This window comes from Neolamprologus multifasciatus, chromosome 7, assembly GCF_963576455.1.
Source record: "Neolamprologus multifasciatus chromosome 7, fNeoMul1.2, whole genome shotgun sequence".
NCBI classification, from domain to species: Eukaryota; Metazoa; Chordata; class Actinopteri; order Cichliformes; family Cichlidae; genus Neolamprologus; species Neolamprologus multifasciatus.
This window is the reverse complement of record NC_140445.1, coordinates 55,049,697-55,077,387: the sequence shown is the minus strand read 5'-3', so window position 1 is coordinate 55,077,387 and position 27,691 is coordinate 55,049,697. Positions and strand designations below refer to the sequence as shown.

The 27,691-nt window shown below is 41.2% G+C and overlaps 1 protein-coding gene and 1 long non-coding RNA gene across 4 annotated transcripts in view; one reads left to right on the top strand and one right to left on the bottom strand.

The window, feature by feature from the left end:
• Positions 1–5,440: 5,440 nt before the first annotated feature.
• Positions 5,441–27,691, bottom strand: part of tln2b (talin 2b) — a 90,772-nt gene continuing 68,521 nt past the window's right edge. Inside the window, exons 34-57 of one of the 3 annotated variants that reach the window (XM_085165948.1) lie at positions 26,264–26,407; positions 25,854–26,039; positions 25,589–25,729; positions 24,691–24,872; positions 23,786–23,918; positions 23,567–23,668; positions 23,281–23,451; positions 22,421–22,567; positions 21,229–21,330; positions 20,981–21,100; positions 20,166–20,312; positions 19,094–19,260; positions 18,559–18,742; positions 18,079–18,204; positions 15,998–16,114; positions 15,359–15,544; positions 14,771–14,878; positions 13,957–14,062; positions 12,559–12,683; positions 10,020–10,142; positions 9,862–9,924; positions 9,579–9,761; positions 9,372–9,497; positions 5,441–7,614 (exon numbers count right to left, since the gene is read on the bottom strand). In XM_085165948.1, coding sequence (XP_085022074.1) covers positions 7,486–7,614; positions 9,372–9,497; positions 9,579–9,761; positions 9,862–9,924; positions 10,020–10,142; positions 12,559–12,683; positions 13,957–14,062; positions 14,771–14,878; positions 15,359–15,544; positions 15,998–16,114; positions 18,079–18,204; positions 18,559–18,742; positions 19,094–19,260; positions 20,166–20,312; positions 20,981–21,100; positions 21,229–21,330; positions 22,421–22,567; positions 23,281–23,451; positions 23,567–23,668; positions 23,786–23,918; positions 24,691–24,872; positions 25,589–25,729; positions 25,854–26,039; positions 26,264–26,407 — 3,318 coding nt within the window. In that variant the 3' untranslated portion in view covers positions 5,441–7,485. Of the gene's footprint in view, positions 7,615–9,371; positions 9,498–9,578; positions 9,762–9,861; positions 9,925–10,019; positions 10,146–12,558; positions 12,684–13,956; positions 14,063–14,770; positions 14,879–15,358; positions 15,545–15,997; positions 16,115–18,078; positions 18,205–18,558; positions 18,743–19,093; positions 19,261–20,165; positions 20,313–20,980; positions 21,101–21,228; positions 21,331–22,420; positions 22,568–23,280; positions 23,452–23,566; positions 23,669–23,785; positions 23,919–24,690; positions 24,873–25,588; positions 25,730–25,853; positions 26,040–26,263; positions 26,408–27,691 lie in introns of all 3 variants that reach the window. The other 2 variants (XM_085165949.1, XM_085165947.1) reach the window with 2 other exon arrangements.
• On the top strand, positions 18,739–25,084 carry LOC146515518 (uncharacterized). The gene is made up of 2 exons (XR_014875031.1): positions 18,739–18,858; positions 20,921–25,084. It is a non-coding gene; the product is annotated as an uncharacterized LOC146515518 (long non-coding RNA).

The following is a 27,691-nucleotide window of genomic DNA, read 5'->3' as shown; positions in this document are numbered from 1 at the left end:
ACTGATGCGTGCTTGTATGCAAACCTAATGGTTTATTTACACTGAAATTCACTTCATAAAAGGCAGAATTAAGCCAATGGACAGATGTGGGATCACTGGCATATTTGTGGGGGGCCCTCATCTAAAGCATGTTTTTTTTTCTGCACAAACTACTTTTAGTGAGCCAGTCAGGTTTTGGAAGGCAGCAAAAGCAACCCTTTCCTTTTTCCAGGCCTGGGGGAAGCAGATAAATTGCAATGAGAGTGCACATTTGTGAGCGCTTGTGGCTTCCCAGTGTGTTGGCTTAAGAAGCTGGCCTAAACCACTATATTTATGGGAATAGAGTCAAGTTAGCTGAGGTATCTAAATGCTATTCCTTTATGATTCCTAGCTTCCTAATCAATCACATCTTGACCTTTGTGCAATTAGCACATGTCCTTTATATGCTCTTAATGGCTTTGCTATCAACTGTTCCTTCAAGTGCATCTTCAGAACTGTTTTCATCAAAACCCCACAGAATCAAAGAAGTTACTGTCGAAAAGTCTCAATCAGAAAAATTGGAAACAGTTGTCTTTCCATGCATGAACATACATGGAAAGACAATATATAAGGCATATAAGGCAAGATTTAAAGTCAATATTTGGTTTAACCACCACCTTTATTCAGCACACCAAGGATTCTCTTAGTTATGCTTTTCTGTAATTTCTTTAAGTAGTCTTCAGGAGTAGCTCTCCAGGCGACTTGAAGGACATTCAAAAATGTTATTTGGATATTGGCTGCCTTTTGTTCTGCCATCTGTCGAAATGGCCCCACGCTGCTGCAATAATGTTGAGGTTTGGGGTCTGGGGAGGCCAATCTACCACTGATAGTGTTCCACTGTGTGTTTCTATCCATGGTTTGCTTTTCCACTGGCAGTGTATTTATAATTGTTTCTTAATGTTTTGTTAATGAGATGTTTTCCAGATGGTATTGTATGGTGGATTAAAATCTGACATTACTTTTCTGTGTTCACCATTGTGCCTTTCTCCTGAGTTTGGTATTTCTGTAGATTTGACCAAGAAAATGAGAACACTTGCGTCTTTATAACAGGCTGCTAGTAACAAAGAACCTGGAGATACAATTTAAAAGTTGTGCAGACACACATTGGTTCATCCCTTGAGTTCATAATATGCATCCCTTGGGTGCATATTATGTGCTTGAATAGATCAGTGATAGGTCAGTGATAAGTGGGGTAGCAAAAACAAACACACAAACAACCCCCCCCCCCCCCAAAAAAAAAAAAAAAAATCAATCAAAAAAACAAAAAGCCTCCTTTGCAATGATTGGATAAGAATAAGGACAAGCAGTCAGTGTCCAAAGGAAAACTTTGGAATACCTGCCTGGAGAACTATTGTTTGAAACCACTTTTGTTGCTCATTGAGAACAAAGTATGAAGACATGAGGTTTGGCTCAAGACTTTTGCACAGTATTGTACATATTACTTTGGAGTAATATGTACATATGTATTATGTATGTATGTTCTGTGTTCATAACAGGGGTGCCCCCAAGCCCCCTATGTCTATATCTATATATCTATAGATATACATATCTATATCTATATCTCTCTCTGTATATATCTATATCTATATAGATATAGATATATATATGTATGCAGGCAAGCTGGCAAACAAAAGTCAATAATAGAATGCCACATTAAATGTAGGTTCTCACACCAAAATTGTGTGAAATTTGATGTCAGCGTTGAGAAAACCTCGCTGAGCAGAGAGTGTTTATTCAGCTTTAACACAGGGTGGGGAGGCCACAGGATTGAGTGAAGAAAAGGAGCCAATGACTCTTTTTTTTTTCTCCTCCACAGAAATGCGGCCTGTCATCTGACGAGTGCTAAGCAAAGTCTCCTTATTAAGACAGAAGCATTTGGATGGCGGAGTGTTACGTTTCATTCTGGACAGCTTAAATCCAAGGAGGCTCTGCAGATCAGATGCATCCGGCAGCACCATCTGAGACAGGCTGCTCCTCAGCTCTCTATCGCGACACCGTTTTCAGCAAAACCGAGCAAAGTGTAAGTAAGTCGCTGAGGAAAACCTGACTGTGGAAGAACGTGTTTGGAGTCAGAGGATATCATTTAATAGATATTCCTGATGTTACTTGTGAAGCTCTCCAAATTTAGCACCCAAGTTTTCAGTCTCAGCTCAGTCCCAATATAGCCCTCCTGTCTTTGCTGACTGAGAAATACTGTGCCTTCCTTAAGCGATGACTGAAGGAGCTGCTGTGCTGTCAGGGGAGAGGTAGACAGTGAATTTTGTCACTCAGCAGGCCGATTGAAAATCTGAGTGTGACTGTTTTCTAACCTACCTACCTTTAAAAAATACACCCATTATGCTCTTATCTTTTGGAAATTGGTGTATTCTATTTTATGTAGCCCAAGTATGAACATACCTGTACTATTATTTTAACCTGTGTTTTAAGTTTGTGAAATCACAGCAATTAGACAATAACGAGCTCAAAGTTATGAAAGAGATCATCTATACTGACTCTGTTTAGTTTTAAATGAAAGGTTATACACTGTTAGTTACTGTAAGTGGAGAAGTCAACATGTTGGGACAACCCCGCTAATTACCTAAAATAGTCATGTTTTTCCAGAGTGGAGTGAAATGCTCTTTAAGATCCATCAGCTGCTGTCTCCCAGGTTTATGTTAGGGAGCTCTGCTTCTCAGAGCAGTGGTATGTGAGTATGCCTAAACAGCAGGCATCCTCTGAAACAATGACCTCATTCATTTAGGTAAAACCATAATGTAATTACTCACTGTATTCTTTTCTATAACTGTTAGACAATGTGATTACCAAGACAGTACAAGCATATTTACACAAAGCTCTTGGCAGTATCTGTGAGACATGAAGTGGTTTATCATTTTAGCTGAAGAAAACTTTGTTTGGCTGTAAAAGTGCCTTTCCCCAGACGCAGGGTTGAATTTCAGATTTGGAAAATACATTAAAACCATGCTAATATTGTGAAGATATAATATAAATAACAGGAAAAGCAAATTCCATGGAGAGTTTTGTAAGGAACAGCTTGTTAAATATCTTCGTCTTTTATGTTATCATACCTTGTTTGGGTCTGGACCTTGTAAGAGTTTTGGGAAAAAATGGACTGAAGCCAAGTAGCCATTCAACCCATAAACAATACTGGTTTCCAGTGTTTTATCAGCCTGAATAATTTGAAAATTACTTTCAGCCTGACACGGCTGCTGGAGAACTGATAAGCTATTTTTATGGCCTTCTTCTAGACTTCTTTGCACTGAAATATGTGTCTCAGTAGGATTATATATATAAAAAAAACATGTTACTGTAAAAAAGGTGGAAGAATGAGTGCGCTTGGAAAGAAAAACATCTTGTATTCCCAGAGATTATAGCTAGCAATAACTTTTTGTTCACAGGCTGCTTGTTCAGAGAGAGACCCAAGAAGGACACTGTCAGGTTAAAATGTTGTCTGTGCACAAAGGCAACAACATAAAAGAGAAAAACCTCAGTAGCACGCTGTGGACAAAAAGGCCCAGCCCAAAAACCCAAAAGCCTTTCCTGATGTGCATTTTTTCCAAACCTCTCTTCCTCTTTCATCACGTTCTCTAAAAGTGAAAAGAAAAAATAGCTCAGGGCAAAGGCTGTCTCACTCTCTGTGAATTCACAGACCTTTATACTTTCTCAGTCTTTTGGTTTAGCCTTACCTGAACCGAATTCAAAATAATAATAATGATACAGTGAGTTCACACAGAGGCTTTTTTAGCACGAGACTTATGAATGTTTTTCTTAATATATAAAGCATTCACCGCTGTTTACACTATTAAAGAAATCCCTGAAATCCAAACCAGGACATGGAAAACTAAAATTTGACAGAGCATTATCAAAAAGTGCCTACACAGCTTTCCAGTGTGACAACTCCCAAGCTCACATAGGCTTTTATTAGTGTTAAGCCCTAATTCCATTCCTGCATTACTTCTGACCTTACATTAAAATGCCTGCCACTGAAACTGGAAAACATATAAACCAGTATCAGCCTTAAGCAGACCTTAGATTAGCTCTGAAATGATTAAAGTGTAGAGGTGATCAAGTGTCATTTGGCCCAACTATGTGTTAGCCTGGCTTCACTTTTAGGAACTTGAGCGTGGAACAAAGCCTAGACTAAATGGCTGCCAGACTGCAGGGATTAGGCATGGCACAAGACACAGCAAAACAAACTTTCCAACACAGCAAGTTTAGAACATTCAGGATGCCGGAGATTTACACTGTCGGTGCAAGGGATTACTAAGTGTGTCATGAAGCTTTTAAATACTCAAAAACTATTAGCAGGTTCTGAAGTTTCCTTCAACCTTTAATTTTTGTTTTCTAAACACTTTCCTCTAATTAAGCTAAACATATCTTGCATCTTCTTTCCTTTACGCTCCACTTGTTTAATATGCGATGTGCCAAGTGACTAATAAAGACAGAGCGCTTAAGAAAAGCCACACACTGAAAATGTAAAAGGGTGTGCGTTAAAATACCCCTTTTTGTGTTTTGCAGAAGAAAGCAATAAATGCAGCTTAGCTCATGGCAAAATTATTAAGTGCAGGTCAATAGCAGGAAGGAATTGAACGGTTTCTCTATTAACTCGTAAATTTGCTGAGTTTTTCCAAAGTTCACCAAAAAACAAACAAAACAAAACAAAAATCTTTTTGGTCTCAGGCACTGAATGGAGATGAAGGGGAGAGGGTGAGTAGTAGATGGGTACTCGCTCTTAAACACATGGCTTCAGTTTCCCCTCTTCACTGTGGCCTTGCCTTGCATGAGACCAAAACATTCAAACTACCAAATATGGTGTTCATTAGAAGGACAGTGTGCTGTGCTGGCCACCTTTAACCATACTTTGCACACTATGCCCACATTTTCTTCGAGCACAGAAGGATCAGCTTTAGTACGAAATAAGCGATGTATCACCCGAGAAGAAAAAAAAGGTCAAGTTCACTCTCCTGATTGACTAAATCTTCAAACATGAGGCTTATAAAGGCTGTAGCTGTGGAACAGTAACCCAGAGTATAAAAATACTGTGAACTCTCATTATTGACCAAAATATCTAAGTGGGGATTGTTGCATATTTCAAGGTCTGGCCTGTAAAGCAAGGAGAAAAAAAATGCATCCACAATGTCCATATTTGGTCTGGCTAACTTTGCCAGTCCTTCCACTTGAACATCCTCTGACCTCCTGATTCAGCTATGAAGGATAAATGCTGACATCTTCTGGCAAGAATGCAGGATGATTTATTCGACTGGACATCTTTTATCTTGAGGTTTCAAAAATTAATATATATGTATATAGATATATTAAAGAGTAGACGTACTTTTGCCTGACTTTGGTCTCCTTATCTGGGGTCAGAGTAGTAGTAGAGCTGCAGGGGACACTATTTCACATGAAAAAAAAAAAGCAACAATCATTTTAATGTTACCGGTTGTCTGAAAGCTTTATTTGTGGTGAATACAAAAAATACTTTTGTGACCAGATAAATATCATACATACAGCATCAAATCAGAAAACAAACAGATTCTGTTAAAGAAAGCACAACACGTATTCATAAACAGAGCTAATAACTTTTTCTATTTTCCATTAATACTTTGACAAATCGGTCAGACAATATATTTCAGGGTAATTCGTACATTTACTGATAGAAACTTAATTCTTATAGTGGTTAGACAATGAAACATTTAAGAGGGACTTGGCATAATGAATTTAAACAATTTCTTAACTTCATACACAAATTGCCACATGCTCATTGAATGCAGTCTAGCGTTAGTCTTTAAATCCTAATGTATCGACAGATGCCCTTTTATATCAGCATTAGAACACTGTCAGCAGGTAGGCCACCAGCCAAGGCATTGTACTGTATGGCAAAGGTTTTTTTTTTTTTAAATTAAGACCCCAATAGGGAATAGACTGGCATAATGCTTTGATCCAGAGAGGACAAGGCTCAGGCTCCCACCCAGCCTGGTTTTCAGCTGCTCGTAGGGCAGACTCAAGTAAGGCACTAGTACAAAAAATAAAAAATAAAAATGCAGACCAGACACTGACGCGGACAGATGGTGGAGCTGAATGCTGAAAATTTGAAATACATTATATATTAATAAAGGAAAAGAAAATCAGTTTTGTCAGAGTGTGATGCCATTTCCTTCTAGTTTGTTAAGCAACTGTCCTCCATTCAGTATAATGGGAGCTTTAAATTCAGTGCATAAAGTTATGAGCCACTTTATAGCACAGTGTGTGCTCATTTCATTCAAGAGCCTAGAGTTCAATATGATTGCACACCCTTCCAAACAATAACAGCGCAGACTCTTATTATCTTTCTCAAATATTCAGTGTAAAGTATTGCTATAGACAGACCATCTGAAGTGAAATGACTTTAACAGGACAGGGGCAGTGACTGCGTGTATGTAGAATAAAAGCACTGGCGACACCCAAAGAGAATCTGGCCAGTGTAAATGGAGAAGGAATTAAAAACACAAAGACGAGCGAGAACAAACATGACAAAAAATGTAAACAAGTATTCCTTACATAAGCGTGTGTGGGAAGAACTGTGAGCGGGGGGGATGGGTTACATCAAATGACAATGTACAAGCAGCAAGACATATTTGGTCACATATCATCCAGATACTCTGAATACCACAGATTATACCTATATAAGAAAGTGGTCAAGAATAAACATCTTTATAGCTAGTGATGGCCAGTGGTCATGTTATATTATCATTTAGAGACCCTCATCGTTTGGCATCAAGCAGAACAACATAGTTTAATCATAATCATTGATTTTTCTCTTTTCAAGATTTGCTAGTTTAACAGCAAACCCCATGTTCACATTTTTTTTTTAGTAAAATACAAGTGCCTTTTCACTCTATACTACTCTATTGGTTAGTAGCTTCGCTGATATGTTTAGACATTATGGTGCATGCAAGCCAGTGGTGAAATGAGACGTGAGAAATCTTCCTGCCTTTCTATTAATGCTTTGTATACCTGGAATACAAACTGTGGACCCTTAGATTGAATTTGCCGGTTACATCGATATCACCAGTTCCTTTCTATTCGTTTTAAACCTCAAACACTTTTGAGAACATTCAGTGATTATACAAGATTTCTTTGATTCATGATTGTAACAGTCAGTAATGCTCATGATGCAGTAACACCCACAAATTAATGACACGTTTATCGTACGACTTAAACTTTCTCAACTTGCTTATAGGAACAGCTTTCTTCATATTAAAGTCTGAATGTCAATGCCATTCACTGACAAATACATACACGCACACACACAGCCACATACACACAGAAATACACCGAGCACAGGCACTTGTTTTATCACCAAACAGGCCTGCTTCAAGTGCTATATTGTCCTTGGTTTTATGAGAGTTGAAACAGCCAATACTTGACTGGCATCTCCCCGTGACAAGAAGGTCTCGTCGGCGCAGCGCACGTCCCCATCCGCTGCGTCCGTCAGCCTTCGTCCTCCCTCAGTTCGCTGGGCAGGAACTTGTACTGCTGCTGTCTGATCTGAGCCAGCTTCTTCCGAGCTTCCTCCAGCTCTCGCTCCTTCCTCAGCATCTCCTCCTGAGCTGCAATGATCTGAGGAAAATGAGAACAATTGACAGAAGATTCACCACTACTATGCCTGTGGATAGGCTGACATGATAAACCCTTGCTGCCATGTCCCGAGCACAGAACATGGCAGAACACCAAGACTTTCATTATGTAGATAGAAATATAAATTTAAACAGTACGAAATATATTTTGCTAGAAATTTTATGGCAAACTGAGCTGATTGTACTCAATTATCAGACAGCTTCATTAATAATGGAGTTTGTCAGATTTAAATATCTAATAAAACCTCATCTTCTTCCTAGCGTTTGTCCTGCATAGCAGGGTCCGCTTTGCGGCAAATCCGTCTCCATTTGGCACGATTGAGGGCATCTTCTGGGGCGGCATTGACGATCTTCATGTCTTCCTTTATTCTATCCATCCACCGTTTCGTCAGCCTGCCACGGGGTCGCTGGCCACCGGGTTCAAGCCTCATTGCCGTTTTCGCCACTGAGCTGTCGTCTGAGCGTAATACGTGTCCGTACCACCGTAGCCGCGCCTTGCGCATTTTCACCGTGATTGGTGCAATGCCGAGCCGCTTTCTGACGTCTTCATTCTTGACTTGGTCCCAACGCGTGAGGCCTAGACACCACCTGAGCATTCGCATTTCCATCGTGTGCAGGGCCTGTTCGTGCTTGGCGGTGGCTGGCCAGCACTCCGATCCATACAGGGCAACCGGGCGGACTACAGTCTTGTAAATCTTCGCCTTGAGCGTTCGACGGCGTTCAACGGCATTCGACGGTTGCATAGCACACCCATCACTTGACGCCGCTTCATCCATGCGGCATTGACCCTCACTCGCACGTCCAGAAGGATATCCCTTCGCCACTGATCATCATCTAATAAAACCTCAGCAAACCATAAAATAGGTAACTGACTGTAACTACGTTATAAATATATACATTAAATTGAAAATATACGAGTGACATTTTTGTGAAGAATCAAAACGTGTTAACTACTTAGACCAGGGGTGTCGAACTCGAGGGCCGGTGTCCTGAAACTTTTAAATGTGTCCCTGCTGCAACACACCTGAATAAAATCCGTAGGCCATTAGCAAGAACTGACTGCATGGTGAGATGGCAACCTCTAACATTACTCAAGTACATTTAAATAAATGTACTTTCTGAAAAAATGTACTTGTAAAAGTACTTTTGTCGCACCGTGTTAATTCATTCATGAGCTGCTGTAACATGAATCAAATGGCTGAATTGCCACCTCAGCATGCAGTCAAGTTCTATAAAGCTTTGCCAATGACCTACTAATTTTATCCAGGTGTGTTGCAGCAGGGACACATGTTTTTCAGGACACTGGCCCTTGAGGACTGGATGTTCACCCTGTACGAATGTGAACAAACCAGAATAAAAAAAACAACAACTGATGAACTTAAACCTTTTTGATGTCTTTTGAATACAGTACTCAGCAGTGACAGGTGACAGGCTGAAGTCCAGCTGGGGTGCAGCACTAATATGGGAAACCAGTCACGGCCACAGAAAGTACTGTTATTTGTTTCTGCCGGAAGAGAAATACACTAAAGGCTTTCAAAAGATATTCAGCTGTGGATGCCTTGCAAACCTGGTAAACAAGTGAGAAACAAAACTGACGGGCTTCTCACCTACAGCAGCTCTCAGCGATTTCAGAAAAACAACTGTGGCATTTTGGCATATTGGCAAGAAAAGGGCACATCACAGAGAAGTAGTGATTTCTCTTCTAGCCCTCAAACATTTTTTTCTTTCCAGGATTCTTACCTGAGCTATGCCTCCAACAAACTTGGTCTTCACCACAACGCTGTCATCCTCCGTCTTGTCAAATGCTGCTTTCTGAGCCGCCTTGACTAGATTGTCCGATGCTCGCTTCACAGCATTACCAGCCACCTTTTTAGTGACATCCCCAAAATTAGTACGCGCGCAATAAACGTTTACAGGGACGAATTAAAAAGTGTGTTTCAGTACTACCTGTAGTCTCCTCATGGCTTCTGAATCCTGGTCTGCCTTCACCTTGCAGGCCACCAGCAGCTGAGCTGTCGAGGCTGCAACCTGCTTGGCTGAAGAGATGAGCTTCTCCTCACTGGCGTGGCCCTGCACTGAAGCATTAGCTGCCTCACACAGATTACTGGTGGCTGCTGCTACCATACGTGCCTGCAGCATTGAAGAAATATGCATGTAACAAGTTGGCTTTATTTAACGCCTCATTTGGTGTTATAGAAGGAAGGTTTTAGAATAATTCACAGCGACTTACAGCTGATATGAGACCCTGTGACCACTGGCCATCGTCGACTGCATTGGCTTGATTGGATCCCACCTGAGGAAGAGTTTGGGGGAGAAATTCAGATGTTGCACTGTGTTACTACAGAGTACTTTACAAGTGCCTAAGGTTTGCAGATTGTGTAGACTGACCTTGCCCTGTGCCACCAGTTCTCTCTGAGCTGCAGATGCAGATTTAACAAGAGCGCTAGTTGCTGCAGCAATGGACTTTGCTGCTTCTAAGATCTGCTCCTCAAAATCCAGCGTCTCATCTGCCTGCTGGAAGGTAAACCACATAACTTACATTTAAAGTGAATTTAATTAGTTAAAGACATCATCACCTTTGCATCTACACTCCTGGGAGACACATCTATGGGTGGGGGACCAAGTCACTCATATGCATTTAGAGGACTAATTAAAATACAGAGTACAATCCTAATTTAAAAACAATTTCAGCTTTTATTTTTACAACGTGTCTTGGCCAAGCTCGGATCCTCCACAGTCCGTCCAATCAAAACCTGCTTCACACTCTTGCGCATTCACACCCGTATACGGAGACTGCCAAAGCTTTGATAATTGTGGTGTTTTCTTTTATTACAATTTACTTATATTCTGGCAAATACTGCTCATAAATCCTTTGTGTTATTAGATGAATGGTGCTATAACCTCAGTGCTGATACTTTAAAGCTCAAAGCCATGGTAAAGCACAAGTTTGTGAGAAACTGCTTCATTTTTCAAAATTTTAATCTGTTCTCTATACACATCTTTATAGATGACTAAACTTAATGTGTTGTGTAACCCAGCACCAAGAATCTCATAATACTGTGCCAACTTGGAATAATTATGCCCACAAATGATTTTAGAACCTTACATTCAAGAGTGTTAAAAAGCTTTATAAATACATTAGAATGCCTTAAAAATACAGTATATCCAAACTAAACACTCTGCCTCGTACTACTTTTTAGACTAATGTCCCACACAGCTTTCTAAAACCTTCAAAATTAAAGAAAAAACAACACGTTGTCCTCAATTGCATCTTTGTCCTGATAATGGAACATAAGCAGTACTGCTTAAGCTTTTGCGTTACACAAAGTGGCAGCAGATATGTGATATAATAAATCCAGTCATTGCACCAAAGTAAACAAGAGGCATCAGTTCAAGGACATTCAACAAATGGCCATCTCTGCAACATCGGTCAACAGCATGCAGTTGATCACAGACCTCCATAAACACATAAGGCACACGCGGCTGGAGACAGGGCGGGACACTGTAGGAATATGTTTGATATATAGTTGGACTGAATAACAACCTAATATATCAAACATATCAGACAGAGCCCTGCAGAGAAGGCTTCCAGGTCTACAATGGCTTGAGGGGTAGGGAGCAAGGAAGCATGCTTGGGGGGCAGGAGAGCCCTCCCTCCTTTTGGATGGGAGGGATGAAGGAGCAGAAAGGAAGGGGGGGGGGGGGGGAGACGAGGAAGAATTCAAGCAGTTTTAAACAAATATCCTAAACATCTGTTTGAACCCATGTGTTTTTTTTAAGAGACATTAGGCCTGCTTTGTGATATTAAAAAAAAAAATAGCTCGTACAGTTCACCATCTTGCTTCACATCCCCATAAAATCTGTATCTCAGACCTGGGATTTAGTTTTGTCCTGTAAGCTACATGATAACAAATGACAGGACAGCACAGTTACAAATGTATATATATAAATAAAAATAAATTGCTCACAAGGACAGATTAGTTCAGGACCTTTTAAATACTAAAGCTTCCTCTTAGATCACTAGAGGGAGACACTGACATCAAAAAGAGGAAGCGCCTTTCACCCACTAATCCCCTTTCATAAACACAAAGGTCATCATAAATGCAGTCTGCAGCTCTGGAATTGTAGTACAAAGCAGAGCATTATAGAGTCTTCATAAAAGCTGATGTATTATAAATATAGAGATTTTGAAATCACACACAGACAGAGGTTTGAACTGATAGAAAAGGGGAAAAGCACTAGAGGCACAAAAAGCAAGACCACATAGATCTAACTATCCAGTCTCCAGAGACAGACACAATCATGCAGAGCACACCTCAAACCACAATCCTGTATTGCATACAAAACGCGAGTAATTCGACTTCACAAAAGCACAGTTATCTGCTTGTTAAGGGCTAAAGTCGCTCTGTTTTTTTAGGGAATACCGCAATGTGCGCGTGGGGGAAGGTGAACAACAGGCTGAGAAAACCTCCCTGTTTCTTTTAGAAATGATGAACACTGCAAAGAAACAAAAGGAAATGTGTCCAATAAGGCAGAGAACCTCTCTTTCACAAAGGGTCACAACAGTTCATTGCACTTTTGAACTCCCTTCCAAAATAAGCTTCAAGACCCAGCTGTGTAATTGCGTCTCTTGGCAGTGCAACTCAAAATAAAGTCTCAAACTACCTTTGAAGAAAGTCGTACAAGTTAGATCACTGGACCGAGTTGTCTGAGTCAACACGGCGTGTGTAACAGAATAATTTTATCCTTTTATGATCCCACGTTTGCAGCTCGGTTAATAGAAAGAAAAAGAAAAAAAGAAAGACTCCACTTCAAAGCCGGTGTCACCTTTTCCTGCCTACACCCCACGTTGTCTCCCTGCTGATTAATGGCAAAAACCTGTGCGTGGGTTTGCGTGGGTGGAAAAGGTTGAGAGGGCCACTTTTACCTTGGGCTTGGCCCTGGGTTTCAGCTGCTCTAGTTTCTTGGCTGCAGCTTCAATGGATGCTGCTGCTCCGAGCAGCTCAGTCTCAGCGATGACGGTGGGGTCCTCAGGGTCCACGCACTCTGATCCTGGAAGAGATCAAAACGTAGCCAAACAGTGATTATCGCAATAGTTTTTGAACAGACAAGTACAAGAAAAAAGTGATGGTATAATTTTATGTAAGAAATAGCCCTGCTTTGCTTCAAACAAATGTTCCTATTCACACGCAGGATGCCTTGTATGTCTTAAATCTGAGCTTTCTATACATTCCCACAAACTGTTTGCAGTATGACAGTAATGTCTGAAAATTGATTAAGATGGCTAAAATTAGACGAAATGCACACTTGATGGATCGTTGTTTTTTTGTACGTTTTTAAGTGCCCATAAAATGTAGCCATTTTTGAACAGCTTGGTAAAGCAGATGGAACGATGTTTTCATAGATTATCTCGAGCTCTGGGGAAATCTGTTCTGCACCCCCACCCTACCCCGAAACCATCTACTCTCTACCCCCTTCTGACTGCATGAAAGGTGATCTGGAGGAACAAAACAGACCGTATCCCACTTACCTCCGTCTGAGGCAGCAAGGAAAGAGCAGGGAGGAGAGAGGGAGAGAACACATGGGACATTAGAGAGGTGAAGTGGATAGCCCCGCTGTGTCTCAGGCAGTACGCTGAAATCTAATTCTCATCCAAACACAATCTATTACTCCTGTCAGATGGAGCATTGCAACATCTAGAGAAAAAAAACACTCTAATATGTTTGTGTCATAACCATCCTACAGAGCTTAATTTGAAAGACAGCACGGTAATCACTCTTTGGTGTGATTTCAATATTCTAAAGTGATTCTCGTGACCCATCTTTATCAGGGTGTGCACACACACACACACACACACACACACACAGGTTTGGGAGCTTGACTAGCACCATGATATTCACGCACAAGAGGATTAGGGCTCCTTTGACTAATCTCTGCCATCTCCACAATCCTGTCATGTTTTTTTTTTTTTACATTTTATCTGATTGAGTTGGCTCCTAGGGGAAATTCCCCTCCTTTAAAAATGTATTATCCAGTTTTCTCTTTAGGGTTTTACATCAAGTGTACCTACAGTCATTTATAAAACAAAAGCGTTCAGTCAAAACTTTATGGTTATCACCCATACCTTCATAAAATGAATGTGTCCTTTTCAAAAATACTGTTTAGAGAAACACTTGAAAAGTTAAGCATGCACAACTTTTATGTGCATCCATAAAATCCTGACATCAGTCAGGATGGGGTCACTCGTAAGTAAAGACTATCAAGCTATTCTTTTTTGTGTGTTCTGTGAGAGCGTGTGTGTCATCAGCTGTGCGTCTGGACTCACCTTTCATGGCCTCGGCGATCTGGACGAGCTCCGTCGCACACGCTGCCACATGCTTCGAGTGCACAGCCAGCTGCTGCTTCTGCTCTGGTGTGGGCTTCTGCAGCACCTGAAAACACAAGAGCCAAACATGTGCGAAGGCACACACACACACACACACACACACACACACACACACACACACACACAAGAAGCAAAGGTAAACACAAGGTAAAAGATTAGTCAGAGATAATTCTTTACAAAACGAATCTGTTCATTTTTAACCTTTCTTGATTACATGTTAAGAATTCTGAGTATAATTTATAATTAACTTGCTGAAAGACACTAACCTATGTTGCAGAATGTAAAAGTTGAGGATCCGTTTTTGTTACTTGAGCAACTATTTCTGTAATTAAGTTATATGTTGTGGATTTTAAAGTCCTTCATGTGCCTGATGTCTTGCCAGACTCGGTATGATGTGCCCATTAATTATGCAAACGAGATCCGTAATTATGATACTTAATGCATTAACTGGCAATTTGTCTCACATGGACACACTTGTCTTCACGCAGTCTTCATGCAGTAATTTTTGCAACAAAGCAATTTCACCAGAATGAGTTGCTAATTTCTATGCAAATATATTCAACAACAGAAAAAATAAACAAAAAACAAAATCAGATTTTCTAAAGGCTTGCATAGCGGCCTAACACAATTTTTACGTTTTATCCTATGAGGAAGTCTGAGACTTTTTTTTATCAGTGCAGGGTGAGTGCAAGAGGCCAGGAGATGCACACAAAATCACTTGTATCCTTTATTTATGAGACTACTTCTTTCCAACCTGCAAGACTTGCTCCAGAAGGTTGATGTATCCGGTGGTGCACTCAGAGCCATATTGCAGGGCTTTACTCCTCAGTTCCTCACTGACTTCAGGGTGATATGCTGCTTGCTGTAAGGGTAAGAAAACAATACAGGAGAACAGGAGATTTAGGATAGGACACTGAAATTGTTCCCATAGGAAAGGTAACATTTAACACGAGTGCAAATGCGCTACGTGGGGTCAGGGAGAGCACATTGAGAGAGCATTTTGCACATTACACAGTTCCAATTACAGATAAAATTCAAAGCTACCAGAAAATCAAGTCTTCAGTCACTGTTGTGCTTTGATTTTTAAAACCACAGCCTGCAATGTTTGTACATGGTTTTATTTTTGTCTTTTTACAAGCGCCCTGCTGTTTGCTGAAGGACGTCCTGAGTGATGCTTCGCTGCATGACTTTGAAAAGTGACTGAGTCATTAGCAGTGGGAGCAGACATACAGTAGACTAGCCTCTGTAATATCTGCTCTCCACAGGCTGGGCTCACATGCTCCCTGGCAGCCTGGTGCTGTCTGCGTGAGGTCTGCTTTGGTCGAGCGGCGTGGATTAGCACCTTGCAGGTAGTCAGCATATCGGAGATGGCTTTGCGGCTCAGGTTGGCAGTGGCGATCACATCCTCCTGCTGAGCAGAGTTGCCTGCGGCCACTGCCTTGGCTGTTGCTATGGTGATGCCCTTTGTCATGCGGGTGAACTCCTCAGGTGAAGTGGACTTTTCTGGGACGTCCTTGGACTGGAACACCTGACACGATGATGAGCCACAAGCACAGGTTGATATAGCCATGGAGCTCAGATATGATAATATACGAGTGCACGTGAATATTGTAGAGCAGTTATAGTCTTAAAATTGACAGAAAATATTGACATAGAAACCAGAATAATTAGAATGTAAGGTCGTCTGATAGAATTAGCAGTTTATTCAAGGGAAAAAAAACTGTCTTAAAATCTTCTTTTCTCACTCACATCTGCTACCCAGACCCTGATAAGTGCTGTGGGAAACCTGCAGGAGTTAAGAAGGAATCAGGAGGAAAAGAACTGGCCATAACAAAAGAACACAGAACAAAAAGCTTCTCTGTTTTCCCCTGAATTACAGACACATATCTTCTTTGAGATCTTTTTTCCAGAAAAGCACGGTCTCAACATTTTGACTCCAAATAAATCATAAAGAAGACTTTGACCTGTCAGGTGCGCTTACCGTCAGCTCCTGCTTGATGCACTCAATGGCGGCTTCCAGTGCCCTCGTCCCACGGGTGGCTTCATCCTCTACTGCCTTCACTGTTTTGAGGAGCGACGTCACGTTGGTGACCATGACCTGTCAAATAGGGAGCGCAACGATGAGACCTATAGACAAACCAGGAGGTGGAGCTCTTTCTCCTCAATGGCAAAACATATTACATTATTATTGCTTTTCTCTTCAGTGATTCTTATACAGGGAAAATGGTGTTGAGGGTGCTTATCTAATGGAGATAAAGACAGAGTGGTGCATTTCAAATTAAAATACAGGATTATTAAATACTGGTAATGTAGTTTATTTACTGTCACAGGTGTGGGGAAAAAAGCGATTAAAATTTCACTGACTCATGGCGACACATTCTGCTCTGTCTGTGCTGTATTCAAGCAAAGTGTACATTATGTGCTTGGGAATTTGAGAAACGTCACCAGGGGTTTGGAAGGGTCCCATTTGGAGGTCACCATATGTTGGATGAACTGAAACAATCTGTCAACATGAGGATGTTCATGGGTGGGCCCCAATTCAGTTTATATGAGAAAACATGAGCAACATTTACAGGTACAGGAGGTTTGGAGATATTTTTCCTGCTGTCTAGACTTATCTGAAAGTCTAGTACTAGCTTCTCCCTTATTTACAAGGAGTCACCACAGTGGATAAGTCAGAATATTTTATTAATTAGCAGATTTTACTTTTACACCAGTTCCCTTACAACTACCAGGGATGAAGCGTCAGAACATTTTAACCTTCACAGATAGGTGTAGAGATGTAAACACTGTGTGCTGAGAAAAAAAGAGAAAACAAAAGAAGCAAAACATATATATATATAAAGATAAGGTGACAGTGGCACATGATGAGTGGATTCTGAGAGGTTTGTCAATTCCTTTCCACTTTTGAGAAATACTTAAAAAAAAAAACCTCAGGTTTAAATACTTTACCCATCTCTAGACTGGGCAGCTTGTCATTCTATTAGATACACCCAGCAGGAAGCTATACAACAACCCCCATTTGGACCAGAAGTTTATTTTCTAAACCAGGGGTAGGCAACTCCAGGCCTCGAGTGCTGGTGTCCTGCAGGTTTTAGATCGCACCCTGGGTTAACACAACTGAATAAAATGATTAGTTCATTACCAGGCCTCTGGAGAACTTCAAGAAATGCTGAGTAGTCATTTAGCCCTTTAAATCAGCTGTGATGGATCATGGACACATCTAAAATCTCCAGGACACCGGCACTCGAGGCCTGGAGTTGCCTACCCCTGTTCTAAACCATTGTTTCCAGACCAAATATTTAAAAAAATTCACCTGTTCCATCTGTTGCTGGATGCCTGTCGGGTGTATTAGATATTTAATACCCTTAAAAGAAACAGTAATAGGGGATGCATAAATTATAAATTAGACCAACAAAACCTCAGCTAACTGATTCAACTGATTAGTGTTGATTACTGATTTTATCTGTATTTGTATTCTCTTCATACATAGAAAAGCCATCTATCAGCTGTATTAATATAATTTATTTTTGATCCCTTTTGCAATATGCACACCACATTAGATGTGCACCACCATCTTCACTGTATTTTTAAATTTTATGACACTGTGAATCTTCTACATTGTGCCTGTGTCTTCCTTCCACTGATATTAAAGCCGGTACAAAAACCCTGCATTACTGTAGTTCCAGCAGCGACAATGCAGAACATCTTGTTATAGTTTTCAGTAAAGCACACAGTCCCCTCCCTCTCTCTCCTGCATAGAAAGTGATGGCTCAAGTCCCACAGATACGACAAATCTTACACATCCCGATAACAGCTGTCATATCCTCCTTGCAAAAAACAGCTTCACGCTGCATTGCAACCACATATATCAAACTAGAGCAACAATGCAAGGAGAAAATTTATAAATACATATCTACATGGAGCAGCCTCTCTGTGAGCGAGACTCAGCTGAACAATAAATTAAAGATACGCGCCACAAAAAAAAAAAAAAAAAGAAAGAAAAAAAAAATCACTGCACAGCTAAACAGATATGACAGTTTGAGTGGTTTATTTCCTCACCTTGGCAGCACTCTTCAGCTGATACATGGAGGGGTCGTCAGCTGGTTTGCCTGCAGCACATTTGGTGGCACCAATGAGTTCGGCCAGAGCCTTGGCCACATCCCGCACTGCGTTTATCAGAACCACCTGGGGGGATAGAGCTGGAATCAATACGGCACAATGGTCAAAGTAAAGGTTTATCAGTTGAGCCCTAGGGAGAGGATTTACCACTGCAGTCCTTATCACTCCCACCTTGTCATGATACTTCAGACTTAGTGGAGGGTAGAGATAGAGACATATACACAGGGGAAGGAAGAGACCATGTGTATCAGATCAAACTGCAATTATATAGAAAAATCTTACATACTTACTACTATCTACAAGAAAGATAGTAGATGACTAATAATAGAGTACCATATTATGATGACTGCTGAATTATAAAAGTGCTTTCTGGAGATAAATATATACCTTTTTAACCACTCTATTTCAGATTCTGATTACCTGTGTCTCTGGGTCCTCAGAGCCCATACTGGTTGCTCCCAGTTTGACCACCTCTGTGAGCTGAGTGATGGTCTTGGCTGAAGACTGGGCAGCCTGGGCCAGTTTCTCCTGGGTTGACGCTGCCCCAGCAACCAGCAGCTTGGTGTCTTCCACTAGTGCCTTGGCTGTCTTCAAGATGCTTTCCCTAAAGGATGGGACACATTGTGACACAATCCGCTCCAAAGTCACACTTAACAGCGATAGGAAAGGAAGCCATGACTGCTTTCTGAGCAAAACTACTGCACATTATGTGAAATGCAGGTCAGTATTTAGCTTTATTGGCAGCTGCATTTCTTTCAAGTGAGTCATCGAAACAAGACTGAGGCTCAAGTGTATGGAGAACAGTGTAAGTGCAGCAACTTAAAGATATAACTCCCATGTGCCGAGAATCTGTAAATCCATTTTACATTTTTAACATCTCAAATGGGACTCTATGGTAACAGGAGGTTTAGAGTTTTGGTCTTTGTCTGAATGTCTTGCTTGTGTCTCATCGCACCTGTGGTCTGCAAAGGACTCTTCACTCTCAGGGTTAAGTGTTCCAGCTGAGGCGAACATGATGGTGGTGTCCAGGTCAGCAATAATTCCAGAAACTGCGCCTGCTGCAGTGATACAGGCCTGAGTGCCTTTGTTTCCTGCTTGTAGGGCTGAAAGTACCAAGGACACCTGGAACATGCATGTGTTACAATAGTTAGACAGCAAGGTCCCTTAAACATCTTGTTAGAAGGAGTAAAACAGCTAAAAGTTAACCTTGTTGATATATTGTGCCGGTTTAATGATTGTACAGCTGCTTTTCTATAAGGTGTCGTCTTAGACTTTTAGAAGTGAAATGAGTTACCCTGCAAATGTTCAGAAACATCTGGAAGATATGGATTAAACAAGGAAGCTGGGAATAAGAGGAATGGGCCCCACTAAACGTTAAATCAGAGTCTGCTATGCATTCACATTAAGTCAGTGAGCCTAATGCTGCAAGTTACACAACTCCCTCGAAGAACCGTGTCTGCTCATCACTCATAAACAAATGGAGGGCCCTGAGGTGTGCATTTCAACAAGGCACAAGCTTCACATATCAACAAGTGTGCGAGCACAAATTATTCAAGACTGATATGAGCGCCGAATCAAATCATTTCCTTGGAGTGAAGACAAAATGTGTGAGCAGCATGTCTAGAAGCTGCCAGGGTCACAGCGTGGAGACATTAATATTGTCAGCTGCACAGTGTGAGGATGGTCAGAAGAACATGGCCTCATGAGTGCTACAATAATACAGTGAGACGACGCTAAAATTAGATTCATTTAATCATTTTTTTCTACAAAATGTAAGATTAAAAAAATAATAATAATAAATTATTGTATTATTATATATTACTGCACAAGTTTATCTTCTTTATAGCGTCATGTGATTAGCTATAATTAAAGAACACAGCTATAACACTGAGCAATTATTTAACCATTTTGTAAAATGCTAAAACTGAATTCATGTTACATAGATGAGATTTTGAAAGTCAAAATAATGTTGAAAATTAGCTTTTCCCCCCGAATGAGCCGTTTAGGTTTCTATCCATATCGCTTACCTTCTCTGTGACTGCACGGGCGCACTCGATGAGCTCCCGTTTGGAGAAGCTGTCAGTAGGGCTGAGCTGCAGGGCTCCAGCCTTCTGGACCAGGTAAATACAGCCATGGCCCAATTCTTGCACCCGCGTCTTTATCTGGAAGCCAACCTGAAAGCATAACCAGGCATCAGCTTCACTGCAGCCATCTCATTTGTGTCATTATACTACACAATAATCTCCTTAACTGGCATCTCTCTTATCCAGCGGGTGGGTGATAAATGATTTCAAGCACCCTCAGAGAGGGAATGCTGGCACTACACCTTTAATTTCCAGACTGCAATTCATGGGTGGGTGGTACTTCATTACAAGCATCACTATAGGCTTTTAGACTTGTAGAGGCGAAATGTCGCTATGGTAACCAGCAGTCTGTTATATACAAGATATTGATAAGAGCTGTGTGCTTATTAGAGCAATATTTCCACACATTGCTGTCCTCTGGACAACAGAGAAGAGCTTCAAGTCAAGAGTCCGTGGGTGCTGCGAGAGACTGATGCTGGAGGGTTACATTTCTGTTTGATCTCACATCGCTGGTGCAGCCTTGAGGAAGAGGCGTCATATCAAAGAACACCAAACATCTGCTCTGATCAGTGTGTGAGCAAATACATCCGGAAGCATTTTGGTGTAAAATGCAGACCTATGCTGATAACTCAGTCTGACATTTCTGCAGCACAATTGCTAAAAGATGCAATGAATAATGATTTTTTTTTTCCATACAGGAGTGTAACGTTCCCCCCACATCCTCCACAAAAAAGAAAAAAGAAAAAAAGTGTTCTCACCTCCTCTGGCTCTGCGGTGGCTGCAGCAAGGTATCCTTGGTGTGCCAGCTGTCCGTAGTCCACCGTCACCTGAGAGGCAAGGCCACCGAGCTCTTCGGGGCAGGTTACCGACTTAGTCATCTGCGAGAATATGCATCAACTGATTAATGTTCCTTCAGCACTATTGTCAAACATTGGCATTAAAGATTTAATGTAAATACTGCAGACATGAGTTACGCATGAATATTGTAATGCATTTGCATGCTCACCATCTCCTGTGCTGTGATGGCAATGGCCTTAGAAAATTTGACCATGGTGGTTTGGTAGTCTACAAAGGAACCCTCGGGTTCAGGGGGTGTTCCTTCAGCCAGCTGTAAAGATTAAACGGTAGCTACAAATTTGGTTTAAGGTGTATACATAAACAAATATTCACAAATATGAATTAGAAAATCAATAACCTAATTTCAAATGAACACGCTTAATAATGAACAATACAGAGTTAGTTTTATTCTGCATCATTTGAAAATCCTTTAAGTGTATCTTGCTTTGTCCATTGATGCATGTTCCAGAAAGAAATGGAACATTTTTGCACACCAGACAGATCAGGCTGATCATTAAATATGTAAGGATGATATGCTATCTGCCTTTTTCAGATGCATTTGTGCTCTGAGTCCAAAGGGAGAGCGCTGAGTGTTTTATTTTTTCAGCTGGAGAATGTCCAGTGAATTAGTAAACATGTTGGTTGCAGTGCAATGACAAAGTCAATAAATCTTAGATTTTTGAAGTATAGACAAAATACCTGTAATGTCCTGGATGTCAGATTACACCAAAACATTATAAATTTTTTATTCTTTACTACACATGTGAAGGATTCATATGTAATTTCCCACATTACAAGTCTACAATTAATAGATTAAAAGTGCTGTGCTGAATTTGCTAATTCTAACCTTATTTTTTTTCCCCTGAAGCAGATACAACCCCATTTATTTCACAGTTACGTGTCAAATGATATATTTTTTTAAATGTATACATTTATTAAGCCGTTTCCACTTTGTGTTCTTCACAGATATTCCATTTTCTAGATAACGTGCACATTCTAATTAAAAGTGCAAAAGGCACAAGAAGGGAAAAAATAGGTGTTTGCTGAACTGGGCCAAGTGCTTTACATCTGAGTTTGCACATGTCGCTGTCAGTTATTAACTAGACTGTCAACACACATGTCCTCTAGCAATATGACTGAAAACTAACATCACCAGTGGGCTGTGGATTTTAAAACGTGCCATCTTCTGGATTAATAAGAGTCATACACAAGCACACTCTTTCAGAACACCCACTGTGGCTTTGAGAAAAAGCTCATTCTGCTTTCAGACAAGTCGGGGGTCAAGTGGCAACTTGAAATCCACTCAAAGTACCCAAGAAACATTCTCTTGAAACTGAATGACAACAACAATCTTTACTCACCCTGCCCATAGCCTCAGCGATGGACTCTACCATACCCCCAACCATGCCACCCTCGCTCGCTGCCTCGTTCAGAGTCACCATGATGTCGTCAACAGCCTCCTTCATCAGCTGGGCTGCTTCATTGATGGCATCGTGTGTGTGGGATGCCTGAGGACACGGGCAGCTGATTAACGTTACTGTGACGCCATCTCGGTTTAGCCAGGAGGTAATTCATCAGCTTGACAACAGCTCTACAGTGCACCTCAAGCTAGTAAGAACTCAGTGTCCAACTAGAGGACGTGTCACCAGGCTGGTTCCTTTCTGATTTAAGAACAGATATCATCCCTGCTGGCTAATAATTCAAACTTAGTCTAGTTTGTACAATAGTAAATCTATATCTCAGAATGTAGCCCATTCTGAAATGATTGTGCTTTTACTCAAACTCTGCTGCCATCATTACAGCCATAAAACATTGAAATGAGCTCCTTAGAAGCTTTTTTTTTTCTTATCAGATTGTCTGACTACCCCAGGCTTTTATAATTTTATTTTTATGGGATTAGAAGTTGTGCAATGAACAGGTTTTAAAAAAAAATCACTTAAATCTTAAAATCAATTCCAGCACTAACATAGAAAACTTAAAAAGAACTCCTGAGGCTTTGTTCTGCTCAGTTTGATAATACGAATGGTTTATAGCTGAAAGAATTAGAGAAACTGTGAAAGAAGGGATTCATTAATGTGCAACAATGAATGGACTGACAACGATGGACAAAGATGTTCCATTATTTTTGAAACTCGTTGTTTTCCATTCCATTACAGCTCATCTCTGAAGTCAGGCAAAACACAGCATCGACATGAATAGTAAAACTGACTCTGTGCACTACCTTTGGGTTTCCCCCTCCTTCCTTGGCAGCATAGAGCATCTGCAGGGCGGACTCAGCAAGCGTCTTGGTCTGGTCCAGGATGGTCATCTGCTGCTGGTGGTCATGCAGCTTAGAGGCCAGGCCCACCGATGCCATAATGAGTGGCTCAAAGTAACTGGCCAGCTGGGTTACCTGAGACAAAGCATTTAGGACAGTAGTTAGAGAAAAGTTGAACCAAAACATACAAAACTGTGTGTTTGCCTCCTAAATTCAGAGGGAATGAAGAGATACACTGTCAGACTAGCACCTTGTGTCCTAGTTGGGCAGCTTCGCCTCGGGCAGCTGTAAAGACTGGATCAATGAGATGACCAATCTCCTGTACCGAGGATGTCAGCTGTTCCTGGAGTGCCTGGTGAGTTACAACAGCAGAGAATTACAGTAAAAGTCTCAACAGAAAGACTACAGATCTCATTAAGTTCCTCTTCCCTCTCACACAGGATACAGCTGATGGGGGATTTGAACTCACTTCCATGGAGATATCATCTCTGCAGGGTAGGGTCTGGCCAACCGCTGCTAGTGAAGCTTGCTCAATGTCCCGGATACACTTATTGATGTTATCAATGGAGTAATCACACTCCCTCTGTCCCGGTGCCTTGTCCCTGTCACCAGAAATAATGGGAAAAAAAGAGACAAATGTCTCTACCTTAATGTGCAAATAAATATATAATAAGAAAATCTGGAGATTTGAGTTGTAAGAAAAATAATGCTCATATCTACCCATAGCAGATCAGCTTAGATAAATATAAACAGTAAAAACAAGGAAAAGAAGCTTGCTTGGTTAAAAAAATAAAGATCAAAAAACGAGAAAATATATATTCACCTAAAGCCCTAAAGCTCACAAATGAATCTGTAATGCAATCTGTAATCTTGCAGTCATATTATTACCATGGGCTTTACCAGGCAATCAGCACATAGTCACAATGGTCTGCCTAGCTAATCAGCCACTGGCTTGAAACTCATTTTTGTTATGCAGGCATGAGAACGCCATCATTTTTCATTCAGCTCCCGAGAGAAAGTGGCAACACGTTTCCTCCAAATGCTTGAATACTCGAAAAATACTGACAGTCAAGGTTAAATGTTAATGTCTGTTAATTGTAGGTCTTAGTTGCCGTGAGAGCTGGTAGGACACCACATAATGAAATGTGTTTCAGATCCACCGTAGCGGGCCCCACCGTTCGCTAATCTATTACTAAGCAGTGGGGAACTCAGTAGCTATATACTAATGCAGCAATTTCCTGCTTAGCTGAAAAGATGTCACAAAAAAGTCCTCCAATATGAGAATTTCTTTTCTCTCACTGCAAGGAAACCTTTCTAAACTTTGAAGACATGGCTGCAGAGACAGATATGATCACAGGCGGGATTAATACAAACCTAATAGAGGTGATGAGACTCTTGATGGAGTCAGAAACTGTCCTGGAGTGGCCGGCTAGTATGGACCAGGTGGGGGGATCTTTGGGGTTAAGGACCAGTGAGCGGGCTGTTTCTAGAAGGTAAGTGGAGCTATCGAGCATGGAGCGGGCTGAACGCACAATGGGCTCCTGTGCTGCTGAGCCCTGTGGAAATGAAAAGATTAGTGTAGGAGAAACAACAGCCCAGGTAACAGCTCGACAGTGAAGAGCTAGCTATACTGGTCTGACAGTTGTTAATATTCCTTGACTACCTGAGCGAGATCAAAGGTGCAATCAAAGGGAGGGATGAGATTAGACAGGCAGCTTTACACAGACTCACGAAGAAACACCTTCAGTCTTTATGATACGAGCAAAAACCCCCCCTTGACAATTAGATTAACAAGCTGAAGATTAGAGCAGCTGTGCTAAGAGAAAGTGCCGTTAAACACTGCCCTCCAACAGATTACAGCCATAAAGCTTTTAGAGGACTATGTGCAAACTATTCCACTCAGATTGAACAAAAAATACATCCTTCTTTTTGAGCCCTTCCTTGACAATAACAAAAGGAACTGAAATATCTGGACCTCAATTCAATTTCCTCTCCTGCTCACAGCACAAACCTTTGCTTGTTGGCTCAAATAAAAGGCAGTTTTTAAGCAAACTGAATACACAAGTCACAAACACACATCTAATCACACTGAAAAGCGCAATATCTTCTGTAGGATGAACTGAACATTTTCACTGCTCCTAAAAAAAACAAACCAGTCACAGATCTCATTTGCGTTGTTGAAAAGATTTTTATTAACTTTCCGTCATTTAACTAGAAAAGGTGAAGGACATTTTAAAGGAGCATTATAAACAAGCATCAACTGAACGAATACCTCATTGCTGATCTGAGCTGGAATGCTTGCAAAATCAGGGTTGTTGGCAAAGGTCGTCAGGTTTTCCACAGCCTCGAGGAGCGGGGCTGTAGCAACGCGGCACCTGTTTCTGTTCTCTTCGGAAAAATCCCCATCCAAGGCCTGAAATAAGACAGTCATGTATATTTGTTCATTTGGCTGTTTTTGTAAGTGTGTAACTATTTATACACACATCTGTATCTTCTCACTTGACGAAAAAGATATCTGTAACAAATTTACACTCAACGTTTTGATCAGTTGGGGAGTTGACCTTGATGGTTTTGACGAGGTTGGCTGTGGTGTTGGCCACCTCTTTGGCTGACTGGACAAACTGTCTCCTAGCCACTGGGTTGGAAGTTTTAGAAGAGGCCAGGCGACAGGCGTTACAGAGAGCCGAGGTGTGCTTGGCTACAATTGTTGCTGCAGACAAGACCTTATGAACAAATGAACCAAAACCATTAACAAAGAGGAACAGCTGTATAAAATAAAATTAGGTAAGGCATGGGGGCATTGATTCTTTAAACACAGAGGTCAGGTTTATTCTTAAAAACTGTATTTAATTAAAGAGATATGACAGAATTAACAGCAAGTTATTAAAGACTACTCAGTCTCCATATGCCAGGGGACTAATGTTCTGCAGCCTTTAATGGATCTTACCTGTGAGGGACTGCTGGCAGGATCCACTAAGTTCTGACAAGCCATCTGTATAGCTTGGTGGGCTCGTGCAAACTGAATGGGATCCACCAGCCCCTCGTGGCCTGACTGACTACTGGGATCAGAAACACCTACAAGATAAGAGGCCTGTGGAGTAGAAAACAAAAGCCTGTTATGTGCTCCCAGTTACACTGGATAGCCCCCAAACACAAAGGGACACAAAGGGGAATACAGAGCAGGCCGTGGCCAAGGCTGCCACACCCACTCCATAGGAATGGGGTCCTAACCACAGACTGTGAAACTATAAAACCTTTGATTACCTTTGACAATATGGTGTAACCAATGTAACCAATACAGTTTCAACAGTCTGTGGTTGGGACACCAAGAGCTGATAAATGTTGAACAACCATGGTCCATGAAAACCATCAAGAGAACCTGCACAAACACTGAAATACTCTACGCCAACAACAATGCGAGTGCCTATATCTATGACTGAGTGGACAAGAGCTTTACACCAAAACCCACAACAACCCAAAGCCCACACAAAACAACAAAGACAATGACTCTGTGTGGCCACCAACAGAGCACAACAGAAAGGACTGGATGTCCCACAATCATCTGACATTTTCTGTGGAACACACAAGAAGATGACCCCACTCCTCTGCATTTCAAGTAGTGATCAAATGTCAGATGTAGGGATGGGTATTGAAAACCGGTTCTTGTTGAGAACCGGTTCCCACTGTTTCAATTCCTTGGAATTGTTTGCCATTTTTGCAAACGATTCCCTTATCGATTCCAGTCGCCCCCAATGACGTCACCACGTTGCGGAGCGTCATTTACCTGGCAGGAAACATGGCGCGTAAGTGGCTCAAACGCTCAAAACTTTGGTTATACTTTACGAGAACGGATGACAACAGGGCAACTTGCAATACTTGCAAAGTAGATATTTCATTTAAGGAAGGAAACACTACGAATATGCAAAAGCATTTGCTCACAAAACACGCGATAACCTTAAATGAATGTCGTGCTTTTAATTCCGCTCCGGACTCGTGAATCTCAACCCAGCAGCAGCGGTAACGTTTGCACGTCCTCTCCCGTTAATACGGCAGGTAAATAATCAACTAACAGTGCATATTATGTTAGCGCGATCTGCCTTTACTGTGCATTTAGATGACCATGATGAGAGAGACAGACAGAGTCTGGCTCAGATGCTGGCAGTTCTCGCTGCAGTCTACCGGTAGCGTCTCCTTTCAGGCCAGGATAGACGAATGTCACCGAGCAGTGACTAAGTTTGTGGTCAAAGGCTTGCACCCATTTGCCACAGCAGATGATTTTCAGTAAGTGAATGTGTTTAATTGTAGGCAGGGACATTACTGGATATTCTTGTGTAATTGCTACTGAATAATTTATGTTATACTTTGTTATTGCTAC